At 26.3% G+C, this 15,384-nt stretch overlaps 1 protein-coding gene across 2 annotated transcripts in view; it reads right to left on the bottom strand.

Annotated features, from left to right (window-relative positions):
- The window catches only part of LOC136080616 (uncharacterized), a 67,321-nt gene extending 54,767 nt beyond the window's left edge, over window positions 1-12,554 (bottom strand). The window contains exons 1-4 of one of the 2 annotated variants that reach the window (XM_065797484.1): window positions 12,301-12,554; window positions 8,229-8,327; window positions 8,038-8,092; window positions 1,004-1,032 (exon numbers count right to left, since the gene is read on the bottom strand). In XM_065797484.1, coding sequence (XP_065653556.1) covers window positions 1,004-1,032; window positions 8,038-8,092; window positions 8,229-8,327; window positions 12,301-12,420 — 303 coding nt within the window. In that variant the 5' untranslated portion in view covers window positions 12,421-12,554. Of the gene's footprint in view, window positions 1-1,003; window positions 1,033-8,037; window positions 8,093-8,228; window positions 8,328-11,450; window positions 11,593-12,300 lie in introns of those variants that run through there. The other variant, XM_065797483.1, reaches the window with a different exon arrangement.
- Between the last annotated feature and the right edge of the window lie 2,830 nt (window positions 12,555-15,384).

Genomic DNA, 15,384 nt, shown 5'->3' with positions numbered 1-15,384 from the left:
TATATATATATATATATATATATATATATATATATATATATATATATATATATATATATATATATATATATATATATATATATATATATATAGTTCTATAGTTTGTTGCATTTGGGAAGCACGGAAGGAAAAAATTGATTCTTACGCCAACACATACGTCACTTTTAATTACTTTTGACTTTTGTCCAACATTTGCGTGTTGGACGAAAGACAAAACCATTAATTTAACTACAAATTATTCGTTTTTTAAAAAAACCACAAAAATGCAAATTTAATTGACCAGAATGTTTTTAAAAAACATTCTGTATGTTTTTAAAAAACATTCTGTATGTTTTTAAAAACATTCTGTATGTTTTTAAAAACATTCTGAATGTTTTTAAAACATTCTGAATATTTTTAACAATATAAACAATGTTTTTATTTTTTTTAATAAAATGTTTTTATTTTTATTTTTTTAACTGTAAATCATGCGCGGAGTGTTGCTACATCAACTATCTTATAGCCTGACTCGCAAGGGAGTGCTGCTACATCGACTGACAAGTAGCCTGACTCGCAAGGGAGTGCTGCTATATCAACTGACAAATAGCCTGACTCACAACGGAGTGCTGCTACATCTACTATCTTTTAGCCTGACCTGCAAGGGAGTGCTGCTACATCGACTGAGGGTTTGGTTGGGGCAGGCAGTCTATCAATTAATAAAAAAAAAATTAATAATACATATAAGATTTCTATATATATATACATATATATATATATATATATATATATATATATATATATATATATATATATATATATATATATATATATATATATATATCTATGGAACATGTTATGGAACATTTATCAGGGTAAGATCATTTATTAGGGCAATAAAAACTTTTTTCATTTTATATTATCTCTAGATGATTTAAGTTAAAATTTAAAAAACTAAAGCAAACAGAAATTATTGATGTACTGTGCTAGCTTAAATCATAAACTAATAATATAAAAAAACTCAAACCTTTTTTTTATCAATTCTTTTCATCAAATCTAAAAAATAATACAGTCAAATGCTCAAAACTCATCTCTATATAACTAATGCCCTGACAACTTTTTTACTTTGAAATTAAATAAAATAAAAAAATGAATAAAGAAGAAGTGAACTTTTAACTTATTGTCAAAAATCAGGAATTTCGAAACCATATTTGTTGATGAAACCATATTTGGTAGCAGTTTTTTTAGTTTCTCTTACAATTTAACATTTATTATTCATTTCAAATTTGACACATAAAAATTAAAGTCATACCTTTGTTATTTTTTTATTCATTTACTTATTTAACTGAAGCTATGTAAAACTTTCAATAAAATAAATTTAGCAACCTTCAAAGAAATATGTTGAATACAACTTTTATAAATGATATTTAACACGACAATAAAAGGTTTAGGCTTGTGTGTATATATGTGTATATATATATATATATATATATATATATATATATATATATATATATATATATATATATATATATATATATATACACACACTCACACACATATGTATCATAGATCATCCAGGTCATATTTTAAAAATCTGGAAAACTGTTTGGGTAAAGTATCCAGAAAAAATCCGAAATATAGTTTTCCTTTTTTCCTCCTAATTTTTCTTTAAGCAGAGTTGTTTTTAATTTTTTTTACAAACTTTTTTTAATTTTTTTATGAGTAAATAGTGAAAATAAATAGAGTGCTCAATGTTCTTAAAAGAACAGAGCAGTAAAAAACTAGTAGAAAATCATTTGATAAAAATTTTTCATTTAACACTGTGTTTCATCAATAAATATCATCAGAAATGAATTAATAAAACTTCAATTTATACCAAAAATTAAATTACAGGAAGTCGTAAATGTCTTAACTACTGCAGTAGAATATGCTGACACTATTTTTAAAAAAGTTCTTTAAAATTGATTACTTCTGCTTCTTTTTTAAAAATATTTTTTAAAGGGGGGATTGTAATCATTGTAATTATTTGAGCTCACTTATTTTTTAGTTTTTTGGGAGAAACTTATTTTCATGCCTGCCTTTAGAAATCAATTCTTTGTTTAATAAATATTTTTGAATGTTTTTTATAAAATGTAATAAGAATATACATTAAACAAAAAATTAGAATTGATTTCTAAATGCAGGCACAAAAATAAGTTTCTCCTAAAAAATTATCAAAATAAGTGAACTCAAAAAATAACTACATTAAATCTCCTCTTTAAAAAATATTTTTTTTAAAAAGCATAATTAATCAATTTTAAAGAATTCTTTTTATAATAGCGTTAGAATATTTTACAAATGTGTGCAAATTTACAGTCATTTACACTTTTAAAAAATTAACAAAGTTAAATTACAGGAAGACATTTATGACTTCCTATAATTTAATTTTTGGTATAAATTGAAGTTTTATTAACTTGATCATTTATTTCTGATAATTCTTTACTGATGAAACACAGTGTTAAATGAAAAATTTTTGATAAGTGATTTTCTACTAATTATATATTCATCATATCAATATATATTTTTATTTATTTATTTATTTAGTAACTTAATGCTAGTTAAGTAACTTTTACAAAATATTACAAAATAAATGTTCACTATATAAGTTCATTATTCTTTAGTGTTTGAAGCAGTTTTTTTTTGAATTTTTTATAGTCCAGCTGAGCAAATTCACTAGCTATTTCCTGGTATAGTTTCAAACCAAAGACGAACAATGACTTCTCCCCTGCTCTATTATGAAAATGCTCTATTATGCTGCTTTTATGAAAATAACTAGCTTGTCTAGTGTAATGTTGATAAACCTTTTTTTTTAAGCGTCATAAATAAAATTTACTATTTATTATTATTCTTCTTACATGTTGATGTTCATCAAAAATGATTGATTATCATTACTAAAACTATTTTTTTTTGCAAAATCATTATTTGCAACATTTACAGAAGATTTACTACTTGAACAAGAAAAAAACTTTTTTTTTTTTTCTTTGCTGAGCTACATTTTAGTTCATGACTCACTATTTTTTGAATAGAACTGTTTAAATATATTATTTTCATTTGAAGTAATATTCTGAATGAAACAGAGTGATTTAAGTCTAGGTCATCCAATATAACTTTTATGTTATGGTTTTGATTTATTAAACTTTTTTTTTTTTTTTTTGAAGTAATAATAAGCATGGTCATGGACTTAAGAGTATTTAATTTAAGTTTGTTATTACTTAGCCATTTACAAAGTATTTTTAAGTCTTGATTTAATTTAAAAATAGTTTCTTCGAAGTTTGTACCCTCAATACAAACCAATGTATCATTAGCAAACAAATTTACAAAAGAATACTCAATTTTTGATGCAATATCGTTCATGTAGATAATAAACAAAAGAGGTCCAAGAACACTACCCTGTGGAGCCCCTATATCACAAACCAGTTCTCCAGATTCTTCACCTTTTATTTTGACTACTTGAGTTCTCATTGAAAGATAGTCTGCAATCCAATTGAGAACTGTACCTTTAACTTTATAATTTTGTAACTTTTGTATAAGAATCTTTCTATTAACTGTTTCAAATGCCCTTTTAAGATCTAGCATTACTGTTATAACAAATTTATTGTTATTTAAAGATGATCTCCATTTGGAAAGAAGTAGTTGAATAGCTGATTCAGTCGATCTATTTTTTCAAAATAACTTGATAACTGCTTGTGAACAGCAATTTCTAATATTTTTTCATAAGTAGGAAGCATATTAATTGGTCTTAAGTCTTGTGGTAACTTTGGCGACATTACCTTTGGAATTGGAATGATTGTTGATTTTTTCCATTTAGAAGGAACTTTCCCAGTTTTTAACGATAAATTAATAATTTTTCAATAGAGTACTTGAAAATGATGAGTATAATTTTTTGAAGATAATAACATTTAAGCCCTCACACGTTGAATTCTTGTTTTGTAATTGATTTACTATTTCATTTAAGTCTTGCATAGATAAAGGAATAAATTCACAAAAACAAGGAATATTATCATTTAGTGATAAATAGCATTATAACTCATATCATTATGAATTGATGTTTCAATATCTATAATACTTTCGATTAAAAATTCATTATATTTATCTGGAGTGGATTTATTTGTTTTATTTTTTTGAAAACTCCTAATAAGATTTTCTTCGTCAAATTTAATATCATCCATTATATTTGACTTAATTAATGGCTTGATAGTTGTTAGATATTTCAACGAATTCCACATAGCTTTAGGATCATTTTTGACTGAATCAATTTTTATTTTATAGTAATCAGCTTTAGTTTTCTTAATACTGATGTTTTTTTATTTCTTATTTTTTTAAATTTGCTATATTGTGTTTTACATTTGCTTTCACTAAAACCATGGTATTTAAACTAAACATATGTTTTCCATTCATGATTATATTCTTTTACTGCACTTGTGTATTTATAATTTCTTAACCAGTTATTGTGAATAGATGGATTGTTGTTGTTGATTTCCTTATTCGTTTTATTAACCATTTCTTGCATATTTATGTTATTTTTAATAATTGTTGTATAACTATTAGCCATTACTTCAATATCAGTTTCTTTTTTCATATTTTTTAATTCAACTGAAATGTTTTTGTTTAATAAAGAATAATCAATTTTATTGAAGTTCTGTTTACTACTGTTGCCAACATTGTTTACTTTTTTAGTTTTGGATTGTTTCTTTTCTTTGATAGAGTATTTACAAGTAATCATTTCATGATCAGAAAGTTTTTCTTTTTCGTTAGTTTCGATAAGAGTACAATTTGAAATTGCTAAGTCTATACAAGCACTTGATTTTTCAGATATTTTTGTTGGTTTACTGTTTAAAATATACATTTGATTATTTTTGATAGATTGCTTTAGTGCTATAGAGTGTTTGTCATTTGAAAGTGTATTTATGTTAAAGTCACCAAGAATGATAATATTTTTCAAACGAATTGTAGTAATCCAAGTATCGAAAAACTCCAAGAAGATGGATTTGTTCTCCTGTGGAGATTTATACAAAACACTGAAATGAAACTTAATTTTGTTAATGACTAGTTCAGTAGATAACAACCAATGACACTTGTCTTTGACGATAGATTTAGGATCAGACTTTACTTTAATGTCATTTTTATAATATAATATACAACCACTGGTATGAGCACTTGATGATTCTAAATTTATAAAAGAATAGCCAAAAATTTCAAGCTCTTTTTCAAAGATTAAGGATGTTAGGTGGGTTTCAGTTAGTCCAAGTATATGAGGTTTAAGTTTTTTTACATATAGTATAACTCTTTCAAGTTTATTTATGAGACTATTTAAATTTGCATATGCAATTTTAATGTTTTTTACTACCATTGATTGCTAGGTGTCATACTTTAATTCCACTCTATTTTTAATGTCATTATATACTGGACATTTTTTATCGAATGCACAATGTTGAGGATTTATCATTAAATTGAATTTTTTGTTTTTGTTAAGGCAATTTACACACCAATTACTTTTGTGATTTTGACAATCTTTACTGTAATGATCACCTGAACAGTAGCAACATGAAGGAATACTAAAGTGACAATTTTTTGCTATATGATTGTAACCTTGACAATGGTAACACTGAATAATATTTATATGTTTTCTAATTAGCACAGACTCCCAACCAATTGCTAATCTACCATTTTTCTTATTTATAATGTATTCATATGTGTTTATATCTATATCAGCTATAACCAGTTCATATTTACTATTTGTCATGTTAATTCTTTTCACAACAATGACTGAGGCCATATCATTTAAATTATTTAGAGCTATTATATCGTTCGCTAAAATCTCATTGATTACTTCATCTTGTTTGGTAATCTTGAATTCAATCCTTTTCATTTTTTGTGTGTTACCTTTTTCAACTGAGACATTTACACCTAATTTACCTTTAATTTCCTGGTATAGTTTGTTTTTTGATTTTTCATCATTGCACTGTATGATTACTTCATTATTTTGATTTCGGATATGTTGAATTTCTACTCCTAATTCTTTTGGTTTGATATTGTCCATAATCAACTGCTTTGTGTTTATTTTATCCTGATTGTTAATTTTTTTGACAACAATTTCACTATATGTCCTTTCAGATATACTATTTACATTGCTTGATATAATTGGGATTTATTTTATTTTATCTTGTAACTCTTTTTTTATTAACTCATTTTAAATTTTTAGTTCTGTGATCTCTTTATTTAATGTTTTGTTATCAGTATATAATTCTTTTATAAATGTAAAACCTTTTTCCATGAATACTTATTTCACATTCAATGCAATTAAAGACTGAGGTTTTTAAATTGAATGATTGCTATCTTCATCAGATTTATCAGCATTAAGTGGGATTTGATGTTTTTTTGTTTTTGTCATTTTCACCTTTTATTCATACAAAATAAAAGTTTAAGATAATTACAGTTACAAATAATAAGTCGATTTTAATGAATTATTCATGCAGCTTTAGATAATTTAATGTTATAGATATAGTTTAATGTTCAGAAGAATCCAATTACACTCCTGCCATAAATTGTTACAAATAGTTACAAATAGTAAAACTTAATTTGATTTGAATCGCCATTTTACAAGACCGACCGGCTGCCATTTTTTTCACGGTGCAATAGGCTATTATATATATATAATAGCCTATTGCTATTATATATATATATATATATATATATATATATATATATATATATATATATATATATATATATATATTCATATTCATATGATGAACAATCAGAACTTGATGAAGAACATTGTTTATCAAGCCACCGAGTCTTTTTGTTTACATATATACATATACATATATATTATATATATACATATATATATATATTATATACATATATTATATATATATTATATACAGGGTTGGAAACTAAGTTTTTGCCGAGTTATAATTTGTTATATCTATGTGTTTATGTGAGAGAAGTAAATCGTTTGTGTTTCTATGTATTCATAGAATACTCTTACTTTATAATTGCACTTAATAAATGAAAATAAATAATATTCAGGTATTTATTTATTGTGAAAATAAAAAAATGAACATTTTTGTTTTATAGGAATTATTGCCAAGGGTATTGTTTTGCATTTTTTTGATTGCATCAATGAATTTTGACAGAGAAAGCTAAAAGAGTGGAAATTTGTGGAAAGAGTGGCACCGTCAGATTTTTATTTATTTTCACCCATGAAATCGGCTTTGAAGGGGAAAATTTTCAACAATGCTGCCGAAATTATGCAGGATGTTCAGCTCTGGATCAATGCAAAGCCCCCTGAATTTTTCGCAACTGGCATTGCCAAGCTGCCGGACAGATGTATTAGGGAGTGATGGTAACTATTTCGAACTCCTTAGAGAGGATGATTAATAAATTTCTTGTTGTATGTTTCGTGTTTCTCGTAAGTCGGCAAAAACTTAGTTTCCAACCCTGTATATATATATATATATATATATATATATATATATATATATATATATATATATATATATATATTTGTATATGTATATGTATATATATATGTATATATATATATATATATATATATATATATATATATATATATATATATATATATATATATATATATATATATATTAGTTGATTAGATGGAGAAGTTTGTTTTGTTTAAGTTTCATTATTTTAGTTCAAATAAATAGATATTCTATACTAGGAAATCATAAGCAAAAAATAATGTGCCTGGGCAAAGACTAGATGTGCCTATACAAGGTTTTCTGCAGTTCACTTGGAAATATTGTGCCACAGATGACACCAACTTAATTTAAAAAAAGTTAAAACAATGATGCTAAATAATTTTTGAAAAGTAATTTTAAAAAATTGTGAACAATTTTTCAAAATAAACGTTTAAATCAAATATTTGAAAAAAACTTAAACTTAAAAACATAATAACATAATTCTAAAACTTAAAAACATGAATGAAAATTTGACCAATCAAAAACTAATGCTTTATTTATATAACAAATACAAAACTAAAATTAAAACCTCTATAAACTGAGCTTGAATTTTTTGCATTTCCAAAAATTCCCATAACTCCAACCTTTTATAAACAAAAATAAGAAGTGTCTTACATTATACTTTTATGAGTCAAATTTACAACAAATCTTAAATATGATGAACACAGTGATAACAACAATGACAATGATGATTATGATCATAAAATTATTGATTTTTACCGTTAGTCTTTTGGTTGTTATAGCAGTATTATTCAAGGACTTGGCATTTTTTTTTTTTTTCTCTTCATCTGTATACTTCATCTTTTTGTTGCTCTTAAGCTAAAGTAAATTTAAAGCAACATAAAAAACCTCAAAATAACTAAATCAATATAACGAAATGAATTGAAAACTTTGCATAATGAAGAGTTAGCTTAGTTGTGAAGAAAAGGAAGTAAGAAACAGAAGTTAAAAAAATTAGCAGCAGAGTTGTTTTAGTAAAAATGCTAGCTTTGTAAGCAAGAGGTGCGCAGTTCAAACCCAACCATATCTGTAGAAGTACTTTTATCAATAATATGGTTGCAATAATTAGTATACAAATAGTAGTATAGCAAATATATAAAATAGGTTGCAGAAATATAGCAACTATGTTGCACATATTAATCAAACCCTTATTACACTAAATTTAGTATAATTTATTTCCAAAATTGAAAGGTGGTCAAATTTTAAAAAACTTAGTGTCAAAAAAATTTTATGTTTAAAAAATAAAACTATTTGCTTTGATTGAATATATGTCGGTATAAGATTTTTATATGATGTTCTCATTAATGAGTATATTTTCTCATTAATGAATTTTCTGATGTTTTGTGATTTTATATTTATACTTTTAACTTTTAACAATTTTTTTTACTACAGGACACACATTGATAGCAATTTTTAATTGAAGTGTGTGAATATTTATGATTTACACAACAACAACAAAAAAATTATTTGCACTTTTTCAAAAATGGCAAGTCTGGCGAAGACTGGTTTTATACCTTTATGACGTGATGGCCAAAAGAAATTTCAATAAGAAAAGCGGATAACTTAGCATCTAACAGAGCCATTTCTTGTACACCAGAATTGATTGTTATTTTGAATGTGTTGCCAAGCAATGTCAACAGACTAGTATAACTTCTGAAATTGTGATAAAACAGGTTTTATGAATGATCAGCCCAAACCAACAGTAGCACCTTGAAAAGGTATCAAGATGTGCATTTAAACTTACTGACAAAAATGAAAAAATTCATTATGCTGTGAACAATTGCTGTCACACTGATGGGCATTTTGCACCACCAATTGTGATATACAAAGCCAAAAAAAATTTCATCTTGACTGGGTAAGAGGTGGTCCAGTTGGCACCAAATACTCAATTTCAAAATCAGTTTGGATGGAGAACAATATGTTTATTCAATGGCTGAAAGATTTATATCTGATACAAAGCAAATTGGGGATATTCATATTTTAATATTAGATGGACATACGACTTACATAACTTTGGAAGCGTTATTACTGTGCAAAAAACACAATATAATCTTAATTTGTCCACCAGAGCATTCTTCACATATTCTACAACCATTGGATAGAGATGTCTAATGTCATGTCAAACAAATGTGGAAAAAAATTCTTATTAAGTATTACAAGGACTCAAATCTAGGAATTAGATAAACAAAATTTTTCACAGTTGCATTAACTGCTGTACGAGAGTGGTAAATGATTTACACACTTGCACACAATTGCTGGTTTTCAGTACACTGGCTTAATTTTAATTAATAAAAACAACATAAATCATAAGGCATTAGCAATTACACATACATTTAATACACCATCATCAACTTCATCATTTTCAACAGTGGCTGCAGCAACTTCTCCAACTACACACCAATTACCATCTTTATCAACTATGCCAGCTTCCAGTTTTGATGGGTATCAAGCATGTGTTGAGCGTTGACAGTATCAAGATGGAGTTGAAACAATTTTTTTCAAGCCAGAAATCAATCACATGTTAAGAAATCAAAGCAGTGCACCATATCAAAACTTTGTGGTTGTATGTATTACCGAAGAGTATGTGATTGAGCTCCTCAAATAAAAAGATGAAGAAAAAGCAACAAAGGAAGCCATGAAATTTGCTAAACTTAACACAAAGTACAAACTCTTTGCCAAATACTCAAATGCCTGAGCATAACAATGCTGAGCAAACACAGCAAAACAATAACGAAGAAAAAGTACCTACAGTCAAATTATTAAAAGTTGCAGATTAAAAGATTTAAAGAGTACATTTAGAATTTAAAGTCACATTTAGAATTTAAAGAGTACAATTACATACAGAAATGTTACAATATGAGAATTTGATCTATTGCAAATGGTTGTGCAAAGGAATACGTTTACCAAAGAAATATGAAGTTGGCACTGAATTTTTTATTGCAAAAAATGTAAAAATTTTAATATAGTTTTTTAAATGTGAGTTGTGTAAAAAAAAAATAAAAAAAATGATAAAATTTAAAAAAATCTAATCTTTTTTCAACTGTGCGGTTTTATCAGAATATGGCCTAAAACCGCACAATTTTTTTTCGTTAAATTTAATATTTTTGATAACTTGGTTATTTTATATATATATGTATATATATATATATATATATATATATATATATATATATATATATATATATATATATATATATATATATATATATATATATATATATTTTTTTTTTTTTTTTTTTTTTTTTTTACCTATCTAATGAAAAAATTAAAAAAAAAATAATTTAATTTTTTTTTATAAGTGTGCGGTTTGACTCGGTTTAAATTAAAACTTTCAGGCTTTAGAAATTTTTTACTTTTAAAAAATTTGTAAATCTTAATTTATCAAATTTTTTTTTGTTTATTTCTTAAAACTTACACTAGAATTTAAATTCAATTTTATTAGTTTTATTTGTTTTATGTAAAAAATTCCCACCCACCCTTATATTAAGATCTACTCCCCCCCCCCCCTCTCTGTTTATTAGATCTGGATTAAAAATTCCTACCCACTTTTATACCCCCCCCCTCTCTTTTGTTAGGCACCCAAGAAGGAAAAAGAAATAAGTAAACAAAGCCTTTGATATCATAGGAGTCAAATTACACAATAAAAAAAACTCTAAATATATAAATTTTGCTATGTAAATATACTACTTAAGCAGAAAAAGAGGAACTGAAAAACAAAGAACTCTAACTAAAACTTCTTAAGTCAAAGCTGTTAAACTGTAATTGAGGGTAAATAGAAATAAATAAAAAAGGGATAATTATGTTTTTATAAAACAACAATACTAATATTATTAATACTAGTTGAAAAAAATTAAAACAAAATTAATACTAATTGAAACAAACTACAGTTTACTACTAACTCTAGTTCTACTCTATTGAAATAAACTTCATAGTCATACTAACCTTATTAGAATGAATTTCATGGTCAATTTTTGCAGTAGTCATTTTTTCATGACTTTTTTTTTGTCGTTTTCTTTCTTTGTACATTATTCATTTATGCATAATAAACACATTAGTGACAACGCTTATAATATCAAAAACTTCTAAAACAAAACAATATAGTTACAAAATCCACTTAAATAGATTTGCACAGCTACTGTAATATGGCATATTTAAATAACCTTCAAGTCAAATTTCATTATTATAGACTTTATATAGGAAATTAAACAGTGTTTTAATTTCAATCAACTAGAGGACTATTTGCAACCTTTTGGCAAACTTTTACTGTTTGGTCTTATTTCAATATACAATAGTATTGCCATCAATACTGCTGTATATCATCAATATGCTACATAATTAGTGAATATGCACTTCTTTAAAACTGAGAAAATAAAGTTCTTATTTAGTTTTTTCTTACTTTTTCATATAAAACTTTAAGCATTATTACCAAAATAATACTTATAAAGCACATTCAATTTTTTATTTTTTTCAAAAAATTTTTCTAACTTTGTAAAAAATGGCTAAAACTAGGTATATCAAAAATATAGCTATAAAAGGTGTATGCATAGTTAAACGGTTTATTTATTTATATGTAAAAATACAAGATTTTATATAACATGCATTTGCATTAATTTAGTCAAAGCAACCATAGTTTGTACAACTTTTTTTATTATTAAAAAAAGTCTTTTTTAAGTAAAATGAAAATATAATTATCACTTTCTTCTAAATAGTCTATAATACATTTTAAAAATTATTTGAGCACTTCCAAAAGTTAATTATCCTTAGGAACAAATTTCTTTAAATTTTGTATTACTTCCAATTTGTTATCGATTTTGATATCAACAGCTTTAAACATTTCCTTGGAGGCATAACTTCTTTTTTTGCAAATCTGCTGACACAATAAGGAAATTTTGGTCCCATTCCATCTCAGCATGTCTTTGGTAAATTAAACAAAACTCATTAGTAAGTTGTTTGTGATAGCTTTATTCTTATATAATTCACAATTTTCGATATGATTTCGGCTCTCTATTATATGTACTTGGTAGTTTCATTCTTCATTTCCTAAACAAAGTGTAGTCGACATTCATTTTTGTGAATATTTGTTGATACTAACTATCAAAATAAGAAGAATCTGGATTTTTTTTCCGAAAAATTTTTATGCGTAACTTTAAAGTCACTCGAAGGTATTAGATATTCGGAGGCTTTGGGTGTATGCTTCTTGCGATTGTGAGGAATTTGAGGGCCAAATGTTTTTACTTGCTCCATTATTGGCCTGATCAAAAAATTTTCATATTTCTCCTTTTTTTTGTTGTTGTGTAAATCTTGCGCAATCTTTTGTAAAATCCTTTGTTATTTTCTATATATTTCGCTGAAGTTTCTTGGTGGGTTGTGACTAGATGATATCCCACTCTGTCAATGATTTTGACAACTTTAGTATTTTGCCGAACTTATACTATTTAGGGATAAAGGTAGTGAGAGTGAACATATATAGGCTGATTTAGAGATAGGCGCAGTAGAGTGACATACATGATTTAGAGATAAGCGCAGTGAAATGAACACTCTTCGACTAAGTGTTTTGGTCTAGAGATGCAGTATTCTAGCCCATTGTTTCATCGGCAAAATACTAATATCATAAAATCATTGCAAGGGGACATGATCTAGACATAACCTACTTGGCGTATTACGCAGATTCTATTGGCACGACTGTCGCGCAAGTAACAGCAAAAGCTTATTCGCATGACCATGATAGTACATGCTACAGGGTTATTCATTATTATATGCGCGTCTATTCATTTTTATAGGCGTGTCTATTCATTCTTATATGCGAGCCAACTACCCCTAAAATCTCTTATATAATTTTGTGTAGACAATAAATTTTATTATTAAATTTATATATTGATTAAATTATTATAGTTATCTAGTTATTCATTTGTCTAGATTTAAATTTAATTATTTATAAATATTATTATTACACAAACATTTATCCTATGGATGTAAGAGAAAATAGCAGTGCAAATCGAAAAACAAGGGAAAATGTTACAAAATAGCACATTAAAATGCTTAAGCATTTAGTTGAAATAAATGAATCTACAACAAGCATTTCCACATCTCTTAACTGATCTAAGCGCACAGTTCAAAATCTTGTCGTTAAGTTAAACAGAGGAGAATTTTGACGACATGACTTCATTCAAGTCGTTTTCTAATAAAAAACGAGGTAAAAGACCTATAAATGTTCAAATAAAATAATATTATTGAGTTATGCGTACAAGGAAACAATTTTTGTACACAAGAAGTAATAAAAGAAAATCTTTCTGCTGCCAGCTTCTACATGTCTCTTCTTGATGCACGCTGTGCATTTGCAAGCGAAATTTACGGAGTTTTAAATGAAAAACATTTATTTGGATGAAACTGGATTTAATGTTCCCACTAAAATCACATATGGTTATTCGCTAAGAGGTGCGTCAACAACTTTTCAGTAGTATGCTAATCTTGGCAAGAATGTTTGTTTGAGATAAATCAGAAGTTGATGCGTTTTGCATTTTTTGAAAAGTGTTGATAGAAACCAGACTTTTTTTAAATTAACTTTGAAACAGTTAATTTAATCGTAAGTTAGTAGAAAAAAAAGGTGAGAGTTAGCATTTTCTTAAGTTTTCAGACCTATACTTTATATGATTCTGAATCAGTATAATGTATTTTATCATAATCAATCATAAAAACAGTGAGGAAGGGGGCGGCGCGCGAGAGCGAAAGTCGAGTATTGCCTAAAATTGAATTAATGTCAAACTTTATCATTATTACCATTAACAAGAACATAAACTTTAATTATTATTATCATTAACAAGAATAGGATAAAACTAATATCTCTAATTCAACTTTGAACAAAACACACCCATGAAGTCAGCAGGTTAGAACCACCTGGTTTTAATAATATAGTTTATCTAATTATGATTATTTTAGTTTTAGTAATAGCGTATTTTGAAAAATTGTTGCTGGTGACAGTGGCGTCACTAGGGGATGCGGTTGGTGCGTCCTCATTGGGTGACACCATCACGATCTGACACAGAAGGGTGACGCCAAAATGAACAATACGAATTTGACATGCGAATATGACAGTATTAGTGCAGGCAACTATGTTTTAAAAAAACCCTTCGTATACATATGCATGTTACAAGCAAACTTTGTATTGGTATGAGACCCTTGTATGAAAAGTATTTGAAAAGTGGCTGGTATCATTTAATTTTAATGTTTTGTGTCATGTGGTATGACACAAAACATAAAAGTTAAGAGCTCCGGAAGAGCTGGTAATGTAACTGTCATCGAATGTGAAAACTTTCTTTGTGCATTTTATGTTAAATTCTATGTTAAATTGAAGAAAAAAAAGTAGCGAGAAGATTATGTTTAATTTTGTAAAATATAAAAAAAGTTGCAACGTTTTGGGTAACTCCTCATAAAAGCAAAGCAACCAAAATGAAAGAGTTATGAGGTCTTAGAGAGAACTAAAAATGATTCCATTTTTCTTTAAAGATTTGTTTCAACCGCTAAAACCTTAATGAGTTTAATAATAAGACAACATGTTTTAAGTAGAATTATTAATACTTCATCTTCTGAAATTTGATTTTTCTAAAATGAAGAACTTTCTACCGTTAAAACCAATGACATTTGAATTTTCCGTATAACGTAACATTATGGAATTAACGAGAAAGATTGTATTATCTCAAAATGTCATCAACAGCTTCATGAAAGATTTCAGCTTATTATGGTTGGAGTTTTTGAAAAAAGATTTGAAAGAAGATTAAATTGATTTTTTTATCTGGAATAATTAGTTGAATCAGTCCATAGTCAATCTTATTGAAAAAAAAATTGATCTTGTTAAACAGATGAAATCTGTACTTCATCT

The sequence above is a fragment of the Hydra vulgaris genome, chromosome 05, assembly GCF_038396675.1.
Source record: "Hydra vulgaris chromosome 05, alternate assembly HydraT2T_AEP".
Lineage (NCBI taxonomy): Eukaryota > Metazoa > Cnidaria > Hydrozoa > Anthoathecata > Hydridae > Hydra > Hydra vulgaris.
This window is presented reverse-complemented; position numbering and strand designations above follow the sequence as displayed.